At 33.0% G+C, this 27,387-nt stretch overlaps 1 protein-coding gene and 1 long non-coding RNA gene across 3 annotated transcripts in view; both read left to right on the forward strand.

The window, feature by feature from the left end:
• Positions 1-6,727, forward strand: part of LOC105346393 (uncharacterized) — a 47,868-nt gene extending 41,141 nt beyond the window's left edge. For both annotated transcript variants that reach the window (XM_066080073.1, XM_066080072.1), the window contains 4 exons: positions 582-698; positions 2,265-2,381; positions 2,700-2,858; positions 3,960-6,727. In XM_066080073.1, the coding sequence (XP_065936145.1) occupies positions 582-698; positions 2,265-2,381; positions 2,700-2,858; positions 3,960-4,534 (968 nt within the window). In that variant the 3' untranslated portion in view covers positions 4,535-6,727. The remainder of the gene's footprint in view (positions 1-581; positions 699-2,264; positions 2,382-2,699; positions 2,859-3,959) is intronic.
• A 9,543-nt stretch (positions 6,728-16,270) lies between these two features.
• LOC136274040 (uncharacterized) lies at positions 16,271-24,833 on the forward strand. Its single transcript, XR_010712307.1, has 3 exons — positions 16,271-16,375; positions 19,905-20,143; positions 24,696-24,833. It is a non-coding gene; the product is annotated as an uncharacterized lncRNA (long non-coding RNA).
• The last annotated feature ends 2,554 nt before the right edge of the window (positions 24,834-27,387 follow it).

Consider the following 27,387-nt stretch of genomic DNA (forward strand, 5'->3'; position numbering starts at 1 on the left):
TATCCCGTCAGTGTATATGTCCCTGCTTATTGTTATTGCTTTTAAAGGTTCAATGAGCTGTATTTTATTTAATTAATTTCTTTTGTCTGCAACATTCATAACGACAATACCAGAGGCGTGTTTAGCAGAGAGAGCGCTCGCCAAAATTTGCGTTGTGGGTATTGGGAATTTTGGCTCGCAAGCGCTCGCTCTGTTAAACATGCCCCTGGTTTTATGGAATGAAAGCTTTCATATATCAGCAACTCTTTCACTCCCAGTTACAGATCCTTACAGACACTGTAGATAAAACATCTCTTGCTTTCTCTAGGTTATATCTTAATTAATTCCGTATAGCATTCTTAATTATGTTCCGATTCTCGCAAGTCAACATGTTTTCAAGTTGTATTTATGCTTTAGCATGTATATTACCCGTTGTTTCATTCGAATAAAATGTAAATATGCAAGAGGCGCAACTCAAGTTCCTTGCAAGATAGAGCCACCACATCACCGAGTTCTACCAAGGGTTTATGGGGGAGTGGAGTGGACTGAAAACCCTTCGCTAGCGAAGCTGTAGTTACTTGAAAAGTTTTATTTCCATTAAGGTAATTCTGATGCTAGTAATCCTGCAGACATGAATGAATCAGATTCATCAGAGAAGTTTGAAGATGCTCCCTCTTCTCCGACAATCATAAAACAAAAGAACTCTGAAGAATCAAGAGGTAACAAGTAAAATGCAATCGGTTCATAGTGAATATGTATTGCTTGTTTCATCGTAATATCATTATGGTGGTTACCAATGATCATTTTGTGTGGTTATGGTCTATAGAAAAAATTTATAGATGAATATTTCATAAAAGTTGTATCACTATTGATCAACTGGTACAAGGTCCACACACCCCCCCCCCTCCCCACCTTGGTTCTCGGGCTTGTCCTTCTTTATATTTAAACTAAAACTGTCACGATCATAACTGAACACAGTGTCTTGTATCTAGAATGAACAGTCATTTGCACCGCGAAGTTTGAAATAATGTTCTTCATTAAAGTTAAGCGTTATACTGAAATGAGTATCTAAAATGCGGTCCTAAATACAAAAACAATTCTTGAATTAACAAGCGTTTTAGAGAAATTTTATCATATTTATTCACAGATAAAATTAGCAATGTGCAGTATTAAATCAGATGTAAGTGGGCCTGGGACTCAAGGAATTAATTTTTGATGGCCTTAGGCACCTAATTCTTAAGCCATTTTTGCTGCCCGCCCCCAACCCCCCCCCCCCCCCAAAAAAAAAAAAGAAAGAAAAAGAAGTTGATTCTGTCATTTTTCCTGATATATAGTTCTGCTGGAGTTGTATTACCTAATCTTGTTTCATTCAAATCCCAAATGATCAGATAAGTTGTAAAGGATGTCCAATGTCACCAACAGGAATACCATTGAAAATAAAGAGGTTGAAACTTAAGACATAATTTAAAATTGTCAAAAATAGTACAAATGTGATTACATGTATATGTAAGGTATTTTTAGGGTGGCCAACATATCACAACATAAGTGAGTTTGAATTTGTGTTCAAAGAAAGATAATTTAAAGCATTTTGAGAGAGTGACTTTATCATAGGATTATTATAGGATTATATGCAGTATATCATTCAAGCTGTATTAATTAATATTCTGCTTTGTTTCATAAAGCTGAATGTCTGAGATTTTATTGGCAGAGGAAAAAGATTACATTTATATTTTCTAATACAAAGCAGGAATTGCATGAAAGGTGTTCTTTACCAACTTTAGGTTGTTAGTATATGTATCTTATACTATTCAATAACAATTCAATAACAGTGCACAGATTTCCAGTTGAATTATATTGCTGTACCTCAGTCTCATAAGAAGCTTTTGTAAAGTGGACACTGAAGATTTCTTGTTGAATAGTTTAAACAGTCTCTTTTATAAACTAAAAACTCTTCTCTACTAGATTCAGAACTACAATAAATCTAAGCCTTATACTTGCTCAAGAATGACCTTTAATAAAACTGCGAAAAAATTCCACAGATGATATTAATGAAAATCAGGCATCTATTGTATGTTAAAGACCTTTGATAAAAGTGTTATATTTACTCATGACGTTGAACTTTATAAAAATCTTATTTAACAACTCAAACCCTAAGTAAACAGCATGATCCTTAAACCATATTTAACCCATGTGTAACATTTAAGTCTGGATTTGAACCTTGTATTTCTTACAATGAGCCTTAATAGATTTGCATTGCATTCTATAATATTGATCTGTACTTTTAGAAAAACATCAAAAAGGTGATAGCGATGGATTACGAACTACTGAAGTGGACTCAAATACATGTAAATCTGCAGAAGTTGACATTTCAAAGGATTTAAAAGAAGGAGTATCAACAGCAGGTGAGCACAACTTACACTCTATGTGATGATGTATGAGTACAATATAGACTGTTTAATTAAAAAACCATCATATATTGAAGATGACTTTAACATCATAAGGTTTTTTTTTATTAGTTATCAGATCAAAAAAGTAAAAATCCAAGGTAGTAATAAAATAATGATAAATAAAAGGGGCATTAATGTCATCAGGTTTTAATCAATGATTTAAAATTAAAACTCTGTTTACAAAGAGTTTTGTTATATCAATAAAACTACTTAATTTTATTTCTATGAATCTAAAAGGAGTACTTTTAAAAAATGCACTTTTCCTTTCTTTAGATGTTCAAAGAAAAAAACTGGATGAGGAAAAATCAGCAGAAAATGCAACAGGTTTATATATTGTTTCAGAAAAATCAGATAATGAAGGAGACACACAGGAATTAACTGATGTGTTTGATGACACTGTGGAAAGTTTACAAAGGATATCACATCCAACAGGTTTATATATAACAAAAATATTTTTATTTTTTCTAGGTAAATGTTATTACTTATAATACCCTCTGCAATCACAGTTTGGAGGGGTATATAGTAATCACCTTGTATTTCTGTCCATCTACAGTGTCTGGTTCATATGTTTCATAGAGAAACATTTGAAGTTTCTACTTCACACACAGATTGCTTATGACCTGAGGTGTGTCATGATTTTGACCAAAGGTCATTTGGGCAAGTTCAAAGTCAAGGTTACTGAAAGAAAGTTTTTTTTATAATTTGTGTCTGCTCTTTATCTTTCTTATGGAGAAACATTGGAAGTCCCTGCTTCCCAGATAGATTACTTATAACATGAGGTTGTGTCATTTTCTTGACCAAAGGTCATTTGTGCAAGTTCAATGTATTGTATAAGAAATGTATGATTCCATCTGGACCATATCTTGCAATGGAAAGTGGTAAGAAGCTAAGACTTGACCTAAATATTGATAAAATAGTAAATGTCCTGAATTTGAGGTTTGGTCATTTGTGCAAGTTCAATTTCAGTGGAAGGAAAGTGATGCATCCATTACCAGGTGAATTCCAATAGAGAAATACTTTAGTTTAGTATTTTCTTGTGGGGGTATCATTTGTTAGCTTGCTCTTTGTACCTCTAGTCAGGTTTTTTATGAACTACGAAAAGGTAAAGGATCGGTCAATTTCACAGGCAAATATAACCCAATATATTCCTGTTGTCAAAAGATTGATCAACCCAATATATTACCGTTGTCATTCACTGACAAACCCTATATGTGTTTTGTTTTCCTGAGAACATTTAACTGAGACAATCACATTTATTCACAAGAAGTAATGATCTATGCAAACCTATGTAAAAGTTGCCTTACATCTCACCCACAGGCTCGTGACATTATATATTTTTCTCATAATAAACAATATATATCCTCTACCTACTAATACACAAGGTAGATATCGCCGCCTTCTTGGATTTATTTAAAACTGTTACATCAGCTGGTATTTTGCTTGAATTTCATCAGTAAAATTTTGTGATCGTCTCCATCTTCTGATCAGTCATTTTTCTTTCATGGCCTTTAACATTCTTGTTTTATTTTACAGATGAACAAGATAGAGAACTGTGTACAAAGCTGTACAGTCTGCTGGATACAGAGGGTCTGAAGCTGACGCAGGAAGTAATGGCAGCTACAATCACTAGAGAGACAGGAAAACCAGAGAAAATACTATTAAACAATTTAACAGATCAAGAAAAAAACAAACTAAGGGCAATGTTGCCAGAGGAATCCCATCGTATTCTTGAATCAAAAACGGAGCATGACAATTCAATCCATGTATTATACGGTTTACATCGGATCATTCTGGATGAAGAGAAGTCTCCAAAATCAGGCTGGGGTAATCCAGTCAGGGGAACAGACATTGGTACTGGAGATGATGTAGATAGATTGTATAGGATTCAAATCATTCTTCAAAAAATACCAAACCCAGTGACTGTGTCTGTAGAAAGTTACATCAGACTGTTGGACATTATGATAGAAGCACTCACTCGGCTGGATCCTGATGCTGAATTTAAGGAGGATTATAAGCTACTATGCTGCAAATTGGAAAGTATCAAAAACCCAAATTTGACACAAACAATGTTAAAAACAATTAAAAATACTGTAAAAAAAATATGGTAAATTTTTAAGAAGTAAAGGTCTTAAAATATTGAACATTAAAAAAAAAAGAGTATCAGAATGAATTTATATAATGTACACTGTGCATTGTATGATTGCTTACCCACTTTGCCTTGGAACCTCCAGCTGTGTTCATGATTGCTTCCATTTTATTCAAATTAAAATACAGTCAATCTTTTAAAAAAATATGAGTCAATTTACTTTGTTATTTAAGTTGTTGAAACAATGTAAGCTACCATTATCAAATTATTATACTCTTAAACGTTTTGCTTCTGGTATAATGCCCTTATGAATTAAACAAATTAAATGTCAACACAGAAAAGCATGATTCAAATTTTTATGTAAGAAGAGTGTATCATGTAAAGACATATTGAATTTTTTTTTTTTAAAAGAACTGCTTTTCAGATACTTTTGGTCTTGTATATCTTACATTTTACCTATTTAGAAAAAAATTATAAGCAGAAAAGTATCTGAACTTTTCATTAGTTACAAAAGCTTAAAAATACTATGACCAATACAATATATCATATTTGATATACAGAATTGATACAGTTTGGTTGTAGATAATCGCCAAATGTTTTTCATGCTTGATTAAGCCATGCTATAATTCATAAACAAGGGAATTAATAAAATTCACTTTTAACTTTAGACACAAGTAATATCCGATGTATAATCTTAACAACTAGTTGAAAAACCTGAAAAGTAATCGCTGCCATATTTTCTTAATTAAATACTCGGACTGATATAACCTATGATAGCTTATGTTATACAAATTTTACACAGATTTTGCTAAACTTGCTCAAGTCTCTTATGTTATTTTAATGTTTCTATATTTCTTGCAAATTTTACCATGTTTCAAAAATTTTAATTTCTGCTGTGTGTTCTCAAACGTACATGTATCTGTTTGGCATCATTTAGAAATAATGAAGAAAACACTAATTATGAAACTGAAAGACTTGAACATGTCTAGGATTTTTCATAATAGTCTCTTAGACATAATATTTGTGTTTGCTCTAACCCTAGATGCAAATAATAAGTAGCTGGCACTTGTTTGATGTAACATTATAAAATAACGATGACGCAATGAACAACAATTGATATGCTGGCATACTAAATGTTGTCTATTCAATGATCTTTATAGATATGTCAGCAGAGCACTTGCATTAAGGTAGCATGTTAATTCAATTCAATTTTAATTCAACTCATTTTCTCAAACCTTTATCATACAATGATACATGAGGTACTGTATTTGTAAACAGTAAACACAATATAAATATCGTTATTAACGAAGCATTGATTGTTGTTTTAGTAAAGTATCAAGTATTGTATGTACTTTTGAATTCTTGTATCTATTTATTGTGGATAAATTATTTATTATCATTGTTGATATCAGAATTGATTATCTGCTATTTCATTTGATGTTGACCGAGTGAGGGGAGTTTGTCATGAGCTGTATTTTCAGCTCACCTATAAAAAACCAAGTACAGTTATATTATTCATTATAACAGTCAATTTTCAATTCCTGCATTTTTCCCCTACTACTATCTTGTAGATGGTTAGCTAATTTTTTGACACGATGTTTTTATCGCTATCTTAATCTCAAACATTTATTTGCCTTGTATGAAATAAACTTTCATTGGATGTATTTGATAGTGATAAATACCAATCATGTTTTAGACCTGACAGATGCGTTATTTTGGATCAGGTCTACTTTTAAGAAGTTTTGGGCCTTTAATGATAATGTGTATTGATGATGCATATAAGCTTTATTATACCAGTCTTACTGTAAATGCTAATTGTAAAATTTTCTGGATGAAGGACTAAATGAAAAGTACCTTTTTTTTACTTTTTTTGTGATTCATTAAGTATCCTTTGTTAGGTATGAGTGAATTTACAAAGTTGCTTGTGTTAGCTTTGATGTATTAGTACTAGTACTTCTCCTTGTATTAGGACCGACTTTTATGTAACTAAATAAAAGGTGGATTGGGTGTTGTAAGTATGCTTCTTTATCATTGATGTTCTTGTGTGTAAACCATTTTGATTCATTTTTCATACATATGCAACTTTAATAGCTTATTAAATAGGCTGAAGATAGGACTTTCATTGCTTTTAAAACTTTTTTTGAGAAATCCATTTTTAATTTTTACCCATTTTATTTTGTGCTTTATATTTAATAAAGGAATTGAAAACTTTTAATAGTTATATTTCTGTTCCTAAATCATTAAAGCTCATCTTCTTATAACAGGAGTAAAGTTTTTTTCTGGTCAACTTTTGTATGACCTCAATCTGTCTTTAAACCACTTGCATTTTTGGTTTTCTAAAACAAAACTTGGCATACATTATCGTTTGGTGAAGGGCATTCAGGTTAGGATAAGCCCCCCCCCCTTTTTGTTTTTAATAAAAATATTATTTAAAAATGAATTAAAAGGGGGTGAGATATTTCCAAAGAACCAATGGTCAATAATATAAAACCATGTCCAATTGGCAAATTGGTGCACATTTTTAAAAAGTTTTTGGTAATTGAGGCTTGCTAAGTTAGAATAGAAGTCGGAGGGTGTGATAAATTGCCAATCTTCTATATGTCCTTTTGATTCAGAAAGAGGTCCCAATTGTTCATGCTCTGGTAGAAAATGAAAGCCGTAATTTGCATGTAAAAAGGATTTTAAGTCATGAAATTAGAGAGTGGTTACAATTTAGGGGGAGGGATATTTGAGCATTGAATAATTAATTATTGAAAGATGTAGTCTCATAACTGCAGCGGTGTGTGCATACAAATTGAATAACGCGCGCTAGCGCGTTATGAAAATTTGTATGCACACACCGCTGCAGTTATGTACGAAAGCCGAGAAGGATCATTCGAGATTCGAGATTCGAAATACGAGATTCGAAATACGAGATTCGAGATTCGAAATTCGAGATTCAATATCTAAATTAACCAATCAAATCAAGGATCTGAAAATATGTATCCTAGCGACATCAAACTGTTCTAAATAAAAATCATACGTACATGCTCTTATATACAAATAAATGCTATGTTCACTTCTCCCTACCTAACTAAATAATTATTTGTATTTACTTTTACACAGAATATCTAAGTAGACTAGTAATAATGCAGTGTGCTTCGCGGATCTAAGTGATTTTGTTTGCCCTGGTGCATTTCCACCTGATGCGTTTGAACCCTAAGGTATTTCACCACCAGTAATAGTTTAAAACCCGGGTTTATTCACCCCTTTTGTGTAAAAATGCGGTTATGGTAGAGAACTTCATAAGCGTAGCTAATTTTTTCTGTAGGGGGTCCTAGGCCAATTTTAAAAAATTTTACTATGTAAATTTGATAAGCTCCAATTTTCCCGAGGAGGGGATCCAGATCCCCTGACCCCCTCCTTTCTAGATCCCCGCATGAAGATTAGTACACGTATCTAAATAATCTAAATATAAAAAATCTGTCCTGTTTCACTAATAAATATAAGCATTACTTATCGTTTTTATGTATGCATAATACAAGTACCACGATTATAAACAAATCATTGAGATATTATCACATCATACGGAATTATTAATAAATACATTTTTTTTTCCTTTTCCTCAGTAAACAACTTATTATGAGTCTTACTTTTGCAATTGTTTTCAATATAGAAGGATACCTACTCTCTTCAATTAAAGGTAGGGATGATAGGGTGCCAATTTGTTCACATTGCCGATTTCTTGTGCAGAGAACAGTAAAACCCTTTATTTGATTGTGCATGAATATTTCAAAATTAATTGTTGTACATATATTTTGTTATAATTCATTCATTGATATATCAACAAGAAAGAATAAAAGCATATGTTTCACAGCCAAGTTAAGTTTCTCTGTATTTTCCTACCCCCCCCCCCCGCACCAAAATTGACAATAATTACATATAAGTCATACAAATGTTTACTTTTTTGTAAGTAAATCTCTAAAGATGTAAATAAGCACTGCAAACAAAGATGTGTGTATTTAATATACTACTACATTACACATAGCCAGATAAAATGTAATCAGGATGAAGCTACAAGGGGTGAGTGGTGCAAATTTACCAATTTGTCGCCATACACACAGAACACCAAATAAAGAAACTGTGAGTGGTGTGTGGAATTCATAAAAGATGGCGGCAAATTATCTCAAATAATCAGTGCAAAAACCCACAAATAGGCTGTTATTTGTTACATATCCTGCAAAAACATTGATAAAAAATGTTATCGTCCCATAACATAGCCGATTTAGTTAATGTGTACATATGGTCAACGTACATGTAATTCTAATATACAAGAAGGCGGACGTATCAGGCGGGGATCCAGAAAATTAAATTTCAAAAATGATCGGTTGAATTACATTAAATGCTTTGAAAATTGTTTTAAACTATCGCACGGGTCAAAATGCCTGATAGAAGCTATGTACAGTGTAATTGGAAACTTTCATTTTATATCAATATGTAGTATTACCTATTATAACAAATGAGAGTATAGCACAACTGCCACAAGCAATACATGTCCTTTACCGACACCACCTCCCTCCCCATAAAAAAATTAAACAATTGTCGTTTTATTTGCTAAAATGTGTGTGGTTCAAGATTTCTTTAAAGGACATACCCGATTAGAATTGAAAAAAAGAGTCGTACGTTTAAAACTAATTTTGTCAAAACTTTTAGATTCATTTAGTTATATTTTGGTCCATTTGGGTAAATATATTCACCAGCGCAGCTCTAATTTATATATAATCAGGCCATAAATTCAAAATATTTTCAAAAATTAATAGCTTTAAATTCAGTGGATGAAAGAAAAGGAAAGCAAGTCGAACTCGATGAGTGCTAATACCTGTGTTGAATGAATGGTACAGTAGGATATGCGCAAAAAAGTCCCGTCTACTCTTTCCTACCCTATAATTATTGGAATATTAAATCCGATTATAAGAGTCAAATTAAAAATCAAGTACGGATATGTACCTGTTTATCAGAAGTAAAACTACTCATAATTTATCTACAGTGCATCGTTATGGAGCTACACAGAAAGTTTTATATTAATTTGCCGAGCCAAATAAAAAAACCCTGGAAAACGAAGAGAAAACAAAGTGGGGACAGAATAACTGACAAATTAGTTAGGACTATATAGCCGCCCCCCCCCCCCCCCCCCTCTTGAAATGTATATACTGAAAACAGATTATTGGCGTACAACATCCGCACACAATTTAAAGAAAATTTCATGTTTTTTTTTTTTTTTATCATTTTCGCTAGCTAATGTATAAGACATCACAAATACCCCAGCCCCCTCACGGAAAAGGAAATGCTAGGTGATGAGAGAGAGAGAGAGAGGGAGAGAGAGAGAGAGAGAGAGAGAGAGAGAGAGAGAGAGAGAGAGAGAGAGAGAAGTCGATGTAAATCACAGGTGCGCTAACACCGTTAAAATTAAAGCTTGCTAGTTGGTCTGCCCTACCCTAGCTACCTCCTCTCTTTTCTCGTTTTAGAGGCTTAATTATTGTCTATATATGCTTGTAACAAATCAAATCAATTTCAAATTCTAAATCAAACTGAATTTGACACTACAAAATTTTCTCTGTGTCTGTCTGTCTGTCTGTCTGTCTCTCTCTGTCTCTCTCTCTCTCTCATATCGACAATGGCATTGCCATACCCTTCAATACACTATTCTTATCTGGATTTTTGTCTTTGAGGTTGTAAATCATTATATCTTCTATGGTTTAAAACTTTATCATAACCTATATTTTGACATGTCGATTATTTTTTTGAGTTTCGTTTCATAGCTAAAACATTTAGATTAAACAGATCTTTCTTCGCGAGCCGATTTTTACACAGTTGGGGCGAATACACTTCGGGTTAAAATTGTTCGGGGGGAAATACATACAGGGCAAACAAAACCACTTAGATTCGCAAAGTCAACAGTGTTATTTCTAATTTAATTGTTTATACTGTGTGGGGTCAATTCATCAATGTTAATTTAACCATTTTATAACCACTATATAAGAGCTATTAAGACATTAATTTGTAGGAAAGAGCATGTACGAATGATCTTTATTTAGAACAGTTTGATGTTGCTAGGATACTGGTTTCAGATCCATGATTTGATTGGTTAATTTAGATATTGAATCTCGTATTTCGAATCTCGAATCTCGTATTTCGAATCTCGTATTTCGAATCTCGAATCTCGAATGATCCTTCTCGGCTTTCGTAGTTATGAGACTATATCTGTCAAAAAATAATGATTTAATGCTTATATTTACATTTGATTTAACTTCTTTCCTTGTCTGCAAGTGTGATTTTTACCTCAAAATTTCTGTTTTATCCTAAGGGTAAGTTCAAATTAATGGAAGAGCTACTGTAACATCCACAAGCGTGAAGTTTGATTCTCGCTTGTGACGTTGAATTTTACAGCGTTCAACGTTTGTGACGTCATAATGAAACTTGCCATTCTAACATTTGAGTACCCTGTGTGTGTTACAGTGTCTTATAACTGCAGTATCTTTTCACAAACTTTACATGCAAAAAATATTTGGAATGTAAATATATAGTATTTATAACATTATTGAAGTCCCAGTCATCTTATATATTTATATACTTTTGTTAGTAATTTGCATACAAAACAACACATAAAGCCTCGTATTCATTGCTTTTGTATTTTTTTACAGCACTTTCGGTCAGGTTTTGGCATGGACAAATCAATTTAAGAATTGTTTACATTTGGTCTGCATGTGTACAAAATGGCCTAATTACATCTCCATAAAATGTTTTCGTGGACGTTGGGACGATAGGGCCCCCTTTCCATGAAAAATGAAAACTTTTTGATATCAACATTGTTAAGTTAGAGAGTCTGAGAATCTCCGCTCACCCCACCCTGCGGCAAAAAAAAAAAAAAAAAAAAAGCAAGCAAATTCGGATATCTGCGCATGATCTGGATTTACCCTTGCAGTACAGTGCAGTACATTGAGACCAATTCTATGTAAGAATCAAAATTTGGTGGCCAAGTATAGTCACGGATTTTCTTCATACTCGACAATTTTGATAGATTTTGGTGAGTAAAAAAGTCAAACACCCATATTTTTCGAGTGTTTCCATGGTTACTAAACAGAAATTTTAAAATCTGTTTTCTTCAAAGGTGCAAATTTTGGAATTTTTGGTTAACACTATTATGATTGTGCAATTAAGAATTTCATTGATACTTGAAAAAAATCTGACATTTTTTAAAAATAACTGCCGTTGCTATGGACTTTTCAAAAAGTAAGAATTTCTGTGTGATTTTTTAAGCCCCTTTCACAATTGGCGCACGACCACTTTACACCACTTTGCGATCGAAAATTTTTAGCTTCGCACGAGCTCTCGCATACGTTACACGAGCCCTCGCTTACGTTGCACGAGCTCTCACATTCATTGCATACGTTTTACTGGTTGCATCAAGTCTCCTCTGAATAGTGGACATGAACACTATTCAGACGCGACCGAACGCGATCCAAATAATCGCAGTGCAACGCACGAATATTAGTACGAACGTTTTACAACGTTTTGTGTACTCGCAAGAGTGATACACGATTTATAAAGATCGTAAGATAAATCGCTTGTGTTTATGCGTCTGTTTTGGGACCGTGAGACTGTTGCTCAACGTGTCTCATGTAATCTTGCAACGTTTTATTATCATTGCACGACTTATCAGCCTCAATATGCCATGCTTTGCTACTAGTATATATACCAGTATAAGTATATCTGTTTCAGACTAAAATTTACAATAGATATTTGTTGCATGATGATGAGGAAAATACATGTATGAAGATTTATTCCCTCAAGAAAAATCATATTTCCCGAGGGCTTCGCCCGAGAGAAATTTGTTTTTTCTGGGGAATAAATCTTTATATTTCCTGCACATTAATGCAATAAACGTTTTATTATACCAAACAACATATGATTACACAAAATTCGTTGATTTCTAACAATGTTTGACTTTTAAACAGTCGAAACATTTACGTTGTGATTGTTTGATTTCCCATGTAACTGTCTCACTTTTCTTTCATAAATCATAGATAGTTAAGTTGGTTCTGAGATATAGAGAGAATCATAATGATTAAATATTTTTAATTTAATCATATTTGTCTACATCGTATGCTCATATCGGCTTTTTCATTCCTATGACATCGCCCTGTCAAGTGACTTCCTGATCAATCAGATATAATAGAATAATCATATTGAGGTATGATATAATAAATGCTGCTGCATACATGTAAATGTATCTTCTTGGGCGGCATCTTTTCTCGCTTTTAACTGTCTACTGAATATGGCCGCGTTCCTATCGTACTATCTTTCAATAGTTGCTTTCATTGTACAACAGTCGCATACAGACGCAAGATATATCGCAAGAGTCAATGCGTTTACATCGCACAACGCTCGCTTAGTTCGTGCGAAATTCGTACGAATACTTTTTTCATATGCGATTATTTCGGCAACAAATGACGATTCATATCTAAAGCCCCTTTCACAATTGGCGCACGAGCAGAAGCGACTGAATATTCGTGCGACCGATAAAATTAGACATGAATCGTTAACTGTTGCACTCGTACGAAAAAAGTATTCGTACGAAATTCGCACGATCTTAGCGAGCGTTGTGCGATGTAAACGCATTAAATCTTGCGATATATCTTGCGTTTATATGCGACTGTTGTACAATGAAAGCGACTGTTGAAAGATAATGCGATAGGATCGCGCGAGGGACCAGGTGATCGGACGATTGAACATGCGCCAATGCGATTGGACATGCGATCATGCTTTCCATAGTACGAATGCTCGTGCGAGTCATAGGGGGTAAGCGACAAATTATGGTGAAAATTGGCATGAACATTGAAGAAACCTTAACAAATAATTAAAGAAAGTAATATTTAAAAAATGTTTAATATTTTGTTTACAACGGTAGTTAACAAATCGGTGGTCGGGGTACCCGGCGCAAGCATAAACTCGGAGAGTAAGAAAACTAAAACATCGTCTATCTAAGTGTCAGCAAATTCACAGCTTATACTAAAAGAAATCAGATTATATATGTTCATTTTGTTATTTATTGTGATTAACTTTTAATTAAGTTTCATTGGTGTTTGAGTTGTAATACGGATATGGTACAGATATATTTACCAAGCAATAGGAATTTGAAAACGACGGTATATACAAATTTGACGTCAAGGTGGCGCAGCGAATATATACATCAGATTGATGGAAATTTCGGAAAAAGACCTTTTAATGCCACCCAATTGCTTTAACAAAAACTATACGATGGCAAGGGATAGAGAACTTCAGTTTATAGTCTTTTCTACTAATTGTTTAGCTAGAATTCAGACAAAGTGACTAAATATCAAGTACTTTTTACACACTAACTGATGTCAATAGTTCTAAAATATGTACACAGAATCACTATAGGAGACATTTCACAGTAATTTGACTTTCGGTTAGAGATGACCCGATTTTTTTTCACAAAAATCAAGAATGGGGGGAATATACGAATGTTGACATTTTGAAATGTAAACAAAAGATGAGAAATGAAGAATTTATTCTAATTTCACTTTGTTTGTTAGGTGTTTAAAGCATAGGATCAATAAGAAGCGTTAAAATGACGTTGCAGTAAGTTTGCGGTTGCGCCGGGTATCTGGGCGATGGCAATATGGTCAGTTTACCAGGAATGATCTTATCATGCTATGGACAATAAATTTTTTACATTGGTAAACTCTATCCTGATGTACGTTTTGGTGAAATTTCAAGGGTTTATCTTTTTTCCCAAGGAAATAATAGTAAATGTCTCAATAATTTCCGAAAAACCCTCGTATACCGCCCATTTCCGACGCTCTTCAGTAGATATAGTTGACAGCGAGAGAACATGCCGCCCAAGAAGAAACAGAGATGCAGCAGCATTTATTATTATACCGCAATATGATTATTCTATTATATTTGATTGGTCTAGATAGTCACGTGACAGGGCGATTTCGTAGGAATGAAATAGTCGATATGAGCATATGATGTAGACAAGTATGATTAAATCAAAAATATTTTATCATTATGATTCTCTATATATCACAAAACCAACTTGATCATCTATGATTCGAAATTATGAAAGAAAAGTGAGACAGTAACAGAGGAAATCAAACAATCAAACAATTTCTAGAAATCAACGTATCTTGTAAAATCATACGTTGTTTGTTTATTGCATTAATGTTCAGGGAAAATGAAGATTTATTCCCCCATAAAAACAAATTTCCTTCGGGCGATGCCCTGGGGAAATATGATTTTTCTTGGAGAAATAAATCTTCATATTTCCCTCATCATCATGCAATATATGTATATTGTTGAATTGTGGTCTGAAACAGAGATGCTTATACAGGGTATATATACTAGTGGCAAAGCATGGCATATTACTGATAAGTCGTGCAATGATAGTAAAACGTTGCAAGTTCACATGAGACATGTTGAGCAACAATCTCATGGTCGCACAATACGCGCATTAACAACTGCGATTTATTTTACGACCTTTAAAAATCGTGCTTCACTCTTGTGAGTACACAAAACGTTGTAAAACGTTCGTACTAATGTTCGTGCGTTGCACTGCGATGGTTTGGATCGCATTCGGTCGCGTCTAAATAGTGTGCATGTCCACAATTTTGAGGAGAGTTGATGCGAGCACAAAAACGCATGCAACGAGTGCGAGAGCCCGTGCAACGTATGCGAGAGTTCGTGCAACGTATAAGAGAGCTCATGCGAATCTAAAAAATTCCGGTCGCAAAGTGTTGTAAAGTGCTCGTGCACCAATTGTGAAAGGGGCTTAATTTTTTTGGTCGCACGAATATTTGGTCGCTTCTGCTCGTGCGCAAACTGTGAAAGGGGCTTTACGCAACTTAATTTTCCATAGCAACAACACTTCTCTGTTGCAAAACAAAGATTTTTAGATTTTTGTGGTATAAAATGCAAATTTAGATATATTTTTTTTAAGTCCCAACTAAAAAAATTGCAAAATAATTCTAAAATCGGGAATTAAAGCATATTAAAATCATCTTAAAGTCTTAAATTTTCATAATAAAATTTATATAGCATGGATATTGATATGGATGGAAAATTTTTACAGTTTTCTATTTAGGCTTATCAAAAAACTGCAAAAAAACTGATTTCAAAAATTTGTAACGGTTTCCATGGTAGCATTTTAAAAGTATTGGTTTCTCCATCATTTTTCTTAATAAAATAATTGAAATAGGACAAAGGCTGTTTCATGTCTTTAATAGTTTACATTAGTGGGCAAAACCTTCTAATATGTCTTCAAAGTAGGTAATTTTTGCGATTTTTCCATCTTTAGCCTCAATTACTATGGCAACGTTTACCCCTAGCAACCAACTTTTAGTGGTTTTTTGCGTTTTACTCCTTGGTGTGTCCATGTATGAAATATAAGGAAAATGCGGTGACTATGCGTGGTCTGGCCCTTTTATAAATCTTTGATTCTTACACAGAATTGATCTTAAATACAAAGAGATCCAAAGTAGGTATCCAGTAACCACACAACGCACACCAATTAAATTTTGCACAAAGTATAGTTTAACCTGAAATCAAAATCAAGTGGAACTCATATAGAAGTTGACAGCCCCATTACAATTAAAATTTGTTAAAGGATCCGCCGATGCATTATCACTATGCATATTAACCTAAAGGGTGCAGGCCTATCATTTTTTATCATCATAGATCCACACACCGTATACAGCGGAGTTGTTGTTGACTTCCTTATTGATCCCGATTATGACTAATGCGCGTCTCCGTACTTTTAAGAATTAGTTTCGGTTTCGAAGAAATGACACTGTTTCATAACGTGAGTTTTTTTTTTAGTTTTGTATTCCAATTTTCCATATAAATATTCATTTGTGATAACACTACGGCTTAACGTACAGGTCAACACATTTAATCGATTACCCAAAATAAGAGACTTTCGAAGCGCAAGCGGGGTTTGCATAAATTTATACGAAATGAAACTAACTTTGAAATGTCAATGATTTTATATCTTGTTAAACAATCGCAGAAAATTATGCATGTAAATTTAAGTTACCAGGAATAGTTCTTTGAATATTAAGAGGGGATCACTATTTTGGTTAGGGATGATCAATCTTTTATACCGGGCTTTATTGCATTTGATCACACCCCAACAAAAATTATCATCTCACAATACCCCAATAATTATTTCTTATTCCTTAATTATAGGATTTTCACGTTATACAGCGGTTACATGTTTGATATGTCAGTTGACCAAAGTCCATAAGGATTATTTTTGCGTAGTTACATGTAATAGGTCCCTAGACCACCAACTATTTTTCCAGGTGCGAAGTCTGGGTGGGTACGAGGCACTGTGTAATAGATATCTTACAATTATAGCTCATGTAGTATTGGTGTCTGTCGTTTTGTTGTTTCATATTTAAATCTGTTTTCATCTATTTTATTGATTGGCCCAGGGTTGGAGTGCGGTATAGTCATGATCACGCATGAACAATCTAGCTCTGATTCTAGAGTTTGTTTACACAATATCGTATTTTATTTATTTAGATACAAATGTTATTGAAAAGGTCATGGGGCAAATTATGTCAATAAATCTGAAGTAATTTTCCCAAAACCTATTAAATCGCTTGAATTAACTTATTTCTCAATAAATATCAAAGATATACGAATATCGTGTACTGGTACTGTTTCAGTTATCGGCTAAGACCAATTATCGGCTAAACTGAGGGTTCAGGTTTATAGCACGCGACTATCCGAGATTTTTTAATTCAGTCGTCTGTTTTCTAATAAAGAAAAGTAAGTTTGCTTGAAAACTTTCTTGAATATGTTTTAAACATGAGCTTTAACGATCATTGTTTACCGCTGATTTACATCTTTGCACTTTCAGCAGTGGGGAAAGTGACGTAATAAGTTAAAAATAGAATATGACCTCTTTGTGATACGTTATTATATCCCTTCTTTGATTTGACATATAATATCAATGCATATTAAATTTCTCAACAATAGGAATTCACTAAATTCTGAAGGATTCATGGTGCATTTGAACGCCTAATTGCACAATTATGTATTGAACAGCATACGTTTTTATGTATTACCGTCAGGGATGGGGTAATGGTAATTTGTAATTGTAATTGAGTGTAATTAATTACAAATTTTGATGTAATTGAAAGTAATGTGTAATTGGCCAAATTTTCAATTACATGTAATGGTAATTTAATTAATTACTTTCAAAAAAGGCATGTAATTCCAATTACTTTTCAATTACTTTCAATTACACACTGATGTACATATAAATATGAAGCTGTCCACTACCCATTGTTCCCCACGCTATCAATGGTACAAGATCAAGTTAGGAAGAGTAGTTAAAAAGTATTGAACCATTATTATATATATCATACTAAATATTTTTCAGAATGAATTTTTTCAGTGATTCAATATTTAATCATAAGTTTCCCAAATTTAATTAAGTACATGTGTTTGATAATTTGCTTGATCTCTTTTTTCTTAAAAAATACTTTCATTCTCATTAGAAAAATTAGTGTATCAATTATCATTGAGTTAGATTAAAACATCACTGTTTAATTTACAAAAAAAATCGGTGTTATATAAACTATCATGCAGCCTAAAATACATAGAGCTAAAATGCATGGCTTCAAATGGGTTTTAAGTTTTTGATGCCTAACATGTCCACAGGGTGTGTTCCCTTATTGCAAACATTTGATAATGAGGTAGAGAACAACAGGTGTGAATTGTGTTTTGATAACAATTATAGTCTGCCCTCTACCTGAGATTAACCTGTAATTTGGCATTGTATTTATAAAGAAAAAAAAATAGTGTATAAAAAATGCAAAGGAGAAAGTTTTCATTTAATAGTTTTGCATGCAGGAAATACTTGAGTTGACATGATAGGTGTAGGTTAGGGGATATGACTTTTAAATGTTTATTGAATATTAAAGTGGTAGGGGACACCTCCATATTGTGACTACCGGTACCTGTGTTTTGAAATAAACAATAAAACCAAATTTATATTTTTTCTTTCCAAAAAATGTTACTTATCAGAGTAGTTAGCAAATTCTCAAACAGTGAAAGTATTTTGATTATGACAACATTTTATTCACATTATAGACATACCTCCTTATGTGTTGTAGATAAATCATAGTTTTATTAAATTTTTATGAATTTCAAAATGTAATTTGTAATTTAATTAATTACATTCGCAAAGTAATTGTAATTTAATTAATTACATTTGAAAACTCTTGTAATGGTAATGGTAATTTAATTGAAGAATTTAAGCAAGTAATTGTAATTTAATTAATTACTTTCCATTGTAATTGACCCCATCCCTGATTACCGTATGATGATAAACGGATAATTTTATGAGTTTTGTTTATGTATAATAACCCTACGACCTATAGGCTGACCCTGCAATGGAAATAATTCAATTTTCACTTTGCAGAATATGAAATCAACATGTAAAGGAATTTTACTGGGTAATTATCACGAAGCCGATAACTGGTACAGTAAATCGTAAAAACTCGGCAAATTCGGAGCGTGCTAAATAGCACAAAAACAATATGTTTGGGTTCTAAATGTTGATATAATCTAACGATGGATAAATAAGGAGTTCACCATTCAAAGTATGTCAAGTTTTATTCAAATATATTAAGAAATAAGGAAACACGAAAAGAAAACGTAAAATTATAGTCGATAACTGGTATAGTGCCAGTATGTTGAAGTGAAATTGAAAAAAGTGGAAAGAGTTAAAAGTCATTAAATATTACATGGTAAAAAGTCGCAATAACGAAATAATAAAAATCATGATAATGAAGTAAAAAGTGAATGAAAAATTATGGTACCAACTATTAAAAGTTGTGATAATGACCTCGTTAATATCTACTACAAGATAAACAGTTGTTGATATGAGTTAATAAGTCGTGTATGTAATGCATGTTGCTAATAAGAGACAAAATTAAAGCTGTTATTGCTATTTAATAAATTAATATGCAAAATAAAAATAAAAACTACCTATTCCAAAAAAAAATTATCTATTCATTTTAGGCTAAATTAAAATATTATTAGTCCCAAAAACTTGATAAAAAGTGATAATTTATTTCAAGATTGAAATATTCAACACTCAATATTATTAACTACCATAATCCAAAGGTTTACTTAATATCTTAACATACACAATTCATGAATTAAAATTAAAAGCATAGGTCACGAAAAACAAATCGTTAAAAGAACAAACAAAAGGTATTCCAATGGTACGGTTAACATAAAGTTTAGTCTGCATTGAAAATTATGAAGCTAATTGCAAACTTAGAACACTCTTAAAATCATTTATTTTGCAGATTAAAAGGACGTGATACAAAAATGACGATCAGAATAATAATATTCCTAGTAGTAACGGTCTTTCACAGAGTCTTGTCACAGAAAAGACTTGTGGAGAATACAACTTGTTTGGAGTTAGCCAAACCATCAAATCAACAGTTACGTCTAATCTGTAGTCAAAATGACTACCACTGTCTCCTGGACGAGACTTTTACCAAGGAGTTTGAGGTCTGCACGGAGTGGAGGTGGATTTTAGGAGGTAAGAGGAACCGGTGTCTGAAATATTGAAGCCACAGTCTTTGAAAGCACCATATAGGCGTCCATTTAATTTTGTAAATGACGAATGATAAGTCTATACATAAAATACATGGCTATACTGTATTGAAATATAAGCTATTTTTGGGCGAGGGTAAGAAAACGCGAGAGAGGGCAAAGCTTTTTTTGATGGGGGATTTAAAATGTTGTTAACATACTTCATTTGCTCTTTGGACTCTATCTCCATTTATACTTCGGTGACCGGTTCTGTGCATAATTATTTGCTCATATAATCCACTTTGATATAAACTAGTGGCACATGTACGTTTTTCTGCTTGGTTGATAAAATTGTCTTATTATCCCGCCTTTTCACACATTCTCTTCATCAAAAGCTTGTTGATATCAACATTCGAAAACTTCAGAACATCTGCAATAGGTCGTTTGTAAAATTTTTCCTCGCATAAAACCCCCTAGTAAGTAGAGTATAAGCATTGCAGGCTCTGGTCTGTGTCATAATGAGTTTTATTTTCTTTTTAGACGGGGTCACGTGACCCCGTCTATTGGTTTAGGTTGCACAACACTATTAATTTTTACTATATACTCTTACCAAAATTACGCAACTTTAGATACGGGTAGCAAGTTTAAAACAAACTTCTGGGAAAATTCCTCTTTACAACTTTTAAAACAATTGTTCCTAACCAATTTAGTAGCAAAAACACACAGCCATCCACAAAGGCACGAGAGTTTGTTTACATCAAAGTGACACATATGCCTGAAAATCATGTCCGAGCCCTTTCACCCCCCTGCCTAAACAACTGACATCAAAAATTCAAGTGACTTCGTATTTTTACAAAGGTGGGAAAATCAGGCATTTTACACGTTGTTTTTTATCTCATAAAAAAGTACAGTCCCTGTCGCTAGCGGAAAACTCCTAAAAACGAAGGGGAATTCGGGAATTATTTTCACTCAGCCATGTTTTGACGTGAACCTTCGAAAAAATAGTGTTGTGATACCTTACTGTCAGCCGAAGTCTCAAACCGGAAGGCACGCGTAGAACACATGAACTGAGTCTACGCGTAAGAAAATAATGCGGAAAGTTTTTATGCATTTCAGTCAATATGTATTATAAAAACACGCATTAAATCTTTTTAAATCCTCCGTGTATAAACATTACAAAATTCTATTTAGAAAATGAACAAATAGTTTTATTGATCAAAATACTCTTGCTCGGGTTCAAATGTGGAATGAGTTACGTAACTGAATGCACAGCGCCGTTGACGATTCAGTTGGTGTACGAGCTCTTTATTCAATAGAAGAGGTTGATGGTGGAATCGAAAGTTCCCAAACGCAATGTGCCATTTTTGAAAAGTTGTGAATTTTATTTTGACAATCTTTCACCTTAATACTACCAAAGTTCATGCGCAAGCCGAAGTTAAAATCGGGACGGGTGATACACAGATGTTTTACAAATTAAATAGGTGTTTCATTGGCTTCCAGTCTACTTGCGGTATGACTGCTGTTCGTCTTTAAAGGAATTTTGTACAAAGAAAATAAAAACAAGTCTGAATTTGCCTTTTCGTTCGTTGGCTCTTTAGTTGATTAAACTGAATATAAAATTTAAACAATGCATTGTCGACAAAATCTATAATAGATTATATATTTTGGAAGACTTATACATCATATAATATATACAATCTTATCGATTGAAGAACCAAGTTAAATGTTAATGTTCATGTTTTCCGGCTTAGTTGGAATCAGGCTTGGGGTGAATTACATTGTAAAATAATGCATTATAATACCATTACTTCATGAATTATAGCATTAAATTACCATCTCCATTGTCTAATTTTCTTGAAGTAATGCATTACATTACCATTACATGAGTAAAGTAATGCATTACCATTACTTTGTGAAAAATCAATAAGTATTACAAAAGTAATTTAAAAACTAAATAAAGAGTTTTTGTAAATATTTCATAAATAAAACATGCTTAAAATATTTACAGGTTCATGTTCATGTTCACTATCAGGTTAAAATTTAATAACTTATTCAAGATTGCTGTTGCACTTGTAGTTCTCAAAGTAAGGTTGGTCCCGTAACATTTACACGCTAATGGCGGAGTTGACTATCTCTGTTAGTTATGTCTCAGATTTTCGGAGTATGATTTTTAATGGAAGGAATGGTTGTATCGTAATTCGTGTAGGTGATGCACAAGTTTACACAAAAAAGTAGTAAGTGGCAAACGGATTTATTTTTACCTATTAATTTTACATGAATCGCAAATGAAGAAAATCGTGTCACATAAGTCGGTCTTAAAAATCAAAATGGCGACCGTGACAAATCCTTTTATTGTCAAAGTTCTTGGAATCTCATTGTAAAAAAATATTTCTAACGTCAGGTGCCTGTGTTTGTTATCGGTTTACAAATGTTTACTTTGTTTGTTAATTCAGCAGTTTTAGAGTTTTTGGGGTTTTCATATAACTTTTATTATGGATACCGTCCGACTTGTGGATTTTCCCTTGGATCACAAAATTGAATAAATCTAATGATTAAAATTATCTACTTTGATGTAGTTGTTTGATTTTCCCGGTTAGAAGTAATTTTTAAAATTTTTCCTTGGGATCTTATTTTATATTATATATTACATTGTCAATTTTCTACAATTATGAAGCCCGGGATTGAGTAAAATTTAGACAAAGTATCAGACAATTGCAAAAAAGCCGAATTTACATAGATTGTAACAACTGATTGAAACTCAAAAATTTTTGGAAGCTTATTCGAGGAAATCAAGGACAATTACGAATTCAAACTTTCAAGACCCCGTTTTTCAGTACTCTCAGTACTTTGATTTTCTATGCAGCGATGTTTGAGACCGTCATTGAATGGTTTTTTTTGAAACTTAATGAAATGAATCGCATGGATTATAGATTTGCTTGTAGAATACCCAGTGATTTCAGATGCTTATAGCTTTTCCTACTGTCCCTTACTAATGGAATCTGTCTACCGATTTTATGACCCATAACCTAGAAATAAAAAAAAACTGAGTGGGCACTTTAGTAGAGCAAAGAGTATTTATATGAATGCTTTTTGGCAGTTAGTCAATTACTTAAACAAACTGGCAACTAACATAGGCTTTTACAAAGAAAGGGGACGAAAGCAGCTGCACTAAAACCCATTTATTATTAAGGGTTAAAGATTCGTTATTCTATATATTAGTATGTTAAACTAAAATCTATACTACCTTATGATGCCTCCACACAAGTCTGAGCTTTTCTGGACAAATGGTTTTAGAAAAGAATATTTCTGAAGATTTTCTCCATATTTGATAAGGTAAAATATGTAAATCTTCATTTCCTCATTGTGGCCCTAACCCAAACCCGGTGACCATGATTTAAACAAATCTACAATACCTGAGAAAGCTTTAACACAAATATCAGCTTTTCTCGCCAAATGGTTTTTGAGGAGAGCATTCTTAAATCTTATCTCTCTATATATATTACTTTGATTGCCCTTAGGGCGCAGGTCTCCGCCTTGTGAATGTGTTCTCATCTTCAGTATCTGACACAAGGTCATCGCTCTCATTCTCTCTAACCGTTGTCAACCTGTGGGAAAACATTCCTGCTTTTCTTATCCATTCTTTAATATTGAGCTTATAAGTCCTGTCACCAGTTTTATAGCGTTGGGGTCAGACACACGTTTTGGCATCTTTTCCCAATCACCTAATATATCAGAATTGAAGTGATACTGTATTTTATTTCCTTTGTTTTAAAACTTTCCTGGCACTTCTCTTGATAGACTAAGTAATGTTATCAATGTCTTTACTAGAAATAATAATTCCTCTTGAAACTCTCAATCTTTGGGTCCAAGTATATCCGAAACAAGTTAAATGTGTCTGCAAGGTATAGCTGTCAGGACTTTTGTCTGTAGATTGTGCAGATACTGCAGGCTGTGGTCTAGGTTCAACTGCAGGTTTTCCCAAAAAGTTTTCTACGTCTGTTTATCTGTATGTCGCAAGGAAATCAGTCCTAAGCTGTCGAGATATCTCAGATAGGCAAGCGAATTCCCGAACAACTTCCTCTATCTTAATACCTACCCATGTAACTTTGGATACGCCATACTAACTTAAACGACCAATCGGATATGAATATAACAACAATGTTTAAACACGTGTTACTAGTATCATTTATATATATTTATTTATAACTTTATAATTATATCATAAACACAAAACAAATAAGGAAACTTTCTTATATTACTCTCTGTAGAATTTATTACCTGGTCTATAAACTAATAAGTGTTTATGTTTATCTTGATATTAAAATATATTTTGAACACTATTAGAAGATTAATGGTATCTACACTTTTCATTTAGAAAAATCTGATATAAAGATTTTATAATACTTTTTCCACTATTCTCGTGTAAGGGATGATTATACAATGTTTAAATATACATGTTTAAAAATACATGTATAAAGGAACAAAAAAAATTAATAGGATATTTGTTCAAGTTACTATTGTATAATACTGTGCATGTATTTTTATGAATAATTTTGAAGGAAAATGTGCGTATTTCAACACATATGGAAGAGGAAACATTGACGAAAGGAACTGCATCCCTGAAAACAATCTGACTTGTTCACAGGGTACTGTTTAGTTCTCATCGGCAACAAATACAAAATGTGAGTAAAAGCAGCTTTCTTTGTCTCAGACTGACTTCCTAAAATATGAAACAAAACACTATATTCTCTAAAACTTACTTATATTTTTTAAAAAACAAATCATGTAATTCTTATTGATAATATGTATTGATAAAATAGTAGAAAACTAAAAATTGAATTTAAAGCCATTTGACCAGTTCGATAAGGGTATTAAAAAAGTAATGGACTGGTGATGAAAAAGAAATATCGTTAGGCCATAATTAATCACCTAAAAGTAGACGGATATTTTTTTCCATTTTCCCGATTACGGCGGGTGTGACCGGTAGAAGAGAATGCTCACTCATCCATGCATGTATATATGACACCTGATCCTATCTCTTATGTTTTTCAGAGGTCCATGTTTTTTCTTGTCCAGTTTTGTATTTTTGCTGTGGACTTTAATATTGAACACTGTTCGATATCACCACATGTCATTTTGTCAAAATACTTCTATATTAAAAGCCTCATTACTTGTGTCCCTCTAGATAAAGATAAGTGATATATATTTAATATATATATATATATATATATATATATATATATATATATATATATATATATATATATATTTATATATATATATAATGCAGGCTAGATTGGTTACTGTGGGAATGATTAAATTCGAATATTACAATTTGTTATTTTTCTTCACAAATTTAAATGCCAAAAAGGTAAATTATCATTGAGCTAGTTGTTTTGGAATGCATAAAGTAGAAACAATCGACATTTTTATGCTAAAGTTACTACAAACATTTATGTTAGTTTTATTTATATCCAATTTTTAGTTATCCAGGTACAGAGGAGTGTATGATGCAAAAAAGTGAGTGCATAGTTGTTACTGTCATATATAACACAATCAGTTTGATATATATCTGAAAATAGATTTTCTATAGTAAAAATGAAGTATATTTGATGATTTATTTTCTTTAAGACACTGCAAGTTATGTAAAGAAGGAGATTAGTACATCACCGCCTAGTACAATAAGGTAAGCTTAAAGCCTTTGCATTCATCTGAATCAGGCGATAATTTGCTCTCCATGTCTTTAAGTTGCTGTGAGCATTCCCTGTTTCTTCTGTCATACTGACCAAGGACGATTATGAATGTCCTGATTCTTTCCAATTTTTTGTTCATGAAATAAGGTGTCACTGAAATGCTTTCATATGTTGTTATGCGTTGTCCATGCATATGCATCAATAGTAAATTTTGGAACATTTCTAGTTAAATTTTTCTCAAATGACCTAGCTTCCTGACAATTTTTTCTAGCTATGTAATATTTGATTACCTATCTTTAATATTGCGTTTGAGCTATTTTGCCTGGTAATTATAACAAGAGGCCCATGGGCCACATCGCTCACCTGAGGAACAATAGGTATGATAAAGTCAGCTTAATGGAGTCATAATACAAACCATCTGGACAATGTACAATAATATATGTAGATTTTGTATAAATAAAATCCATTTTTCCCCCTTGGAACTCGGATAGCCCTGATTGCTGCCAATATTTACAAGAGCAGACTTTAATTACCGCTCCTGCACATATATAGGGACTCAACGTTACGCAGGCAGGGATGACCGCACACCTACGCAACTCAACAGGTACCAACGTTAACGCAAGCAGGGATAACACAAGCAGAGATGACCGCACACTTGCGCCAACAGCTCAACCTAATGCAAGCAGGGAGTGCCACACACTTGTGCTAGAAAGGCCAGAACACCAGCAGGGATGACCATAAACTAGTGCTCCGCCGCAACCACCACAAGCAGGTATGACTGCACACTTGTATTAAAGCGATACAGGGAGGAATGACCGCACACTCTGTATCATAGGTTAGAAGACACGAAAATTAGATAGAGAAGGGGTGTCCACACACTCAGTCTATCCGTATCTGTTAAAGTTTAACCCCAAACAGTCGCTCGTCAAATTGCAATAGACACTGTCCCTATATATGTGCCGGCCTAAAATAGTTCATAGTATCTAAAAATTGGAAATCAAAAATAAACAAACTTATCCAGCCTAACCCAAAACTACTTATGCAGAACAACTTATATACATTGAATATTTATTATTGTATAAAAATAATCATCACAATAATTGGTTAACAGTTGATGCATTAATTAAAATAATCAAGAATCAATAAATCAAGGGCAATAACTCAATACAGTAATACAAAAAGATTCTAATGAAAAAATAGCTGCCTGCTTCAATTTTATAGTCATATCACATGTTGAGTATTGCAGTTCTCAAAAAGATCCTTTACAATTGTTTATATATGGGATATTTAGCTGCATCAAACTCTGTACCTTCTTGTGAGGCCAAGGAATTGTCCTGGAGCCAAAGTCTTAACAATTATAAAGAATCATCTTGCTGATTAGTTTCTGAGAAGAAGATTTTTAAAGATTTACTCTATATATTCCTATGTAAAACTTTAACACCCCCCCCCCCAATGTGGCCTCATTCTACCCCCAGGGATCATGATTTTCACAACTTTAAATCTACACTACCTGAGGATACTTCCACACAAGTTTCAGCTTTCCTGGCTGATTAGTTTC

This window comes from Magallana gigas, chromosome 3 (assembly GCF_963853765.1).
Source record: "Magallana gigas chromosome 3, xbMagGiga1.1, whole genome shotgun sequence".
In the NCBI taxonomy this organism is placed as follows: Eukaryota; Metazoa; Mollusca; class Bivalvia; order Ostreida; family Ostreidae; genus Magallana; species Magallana gigas.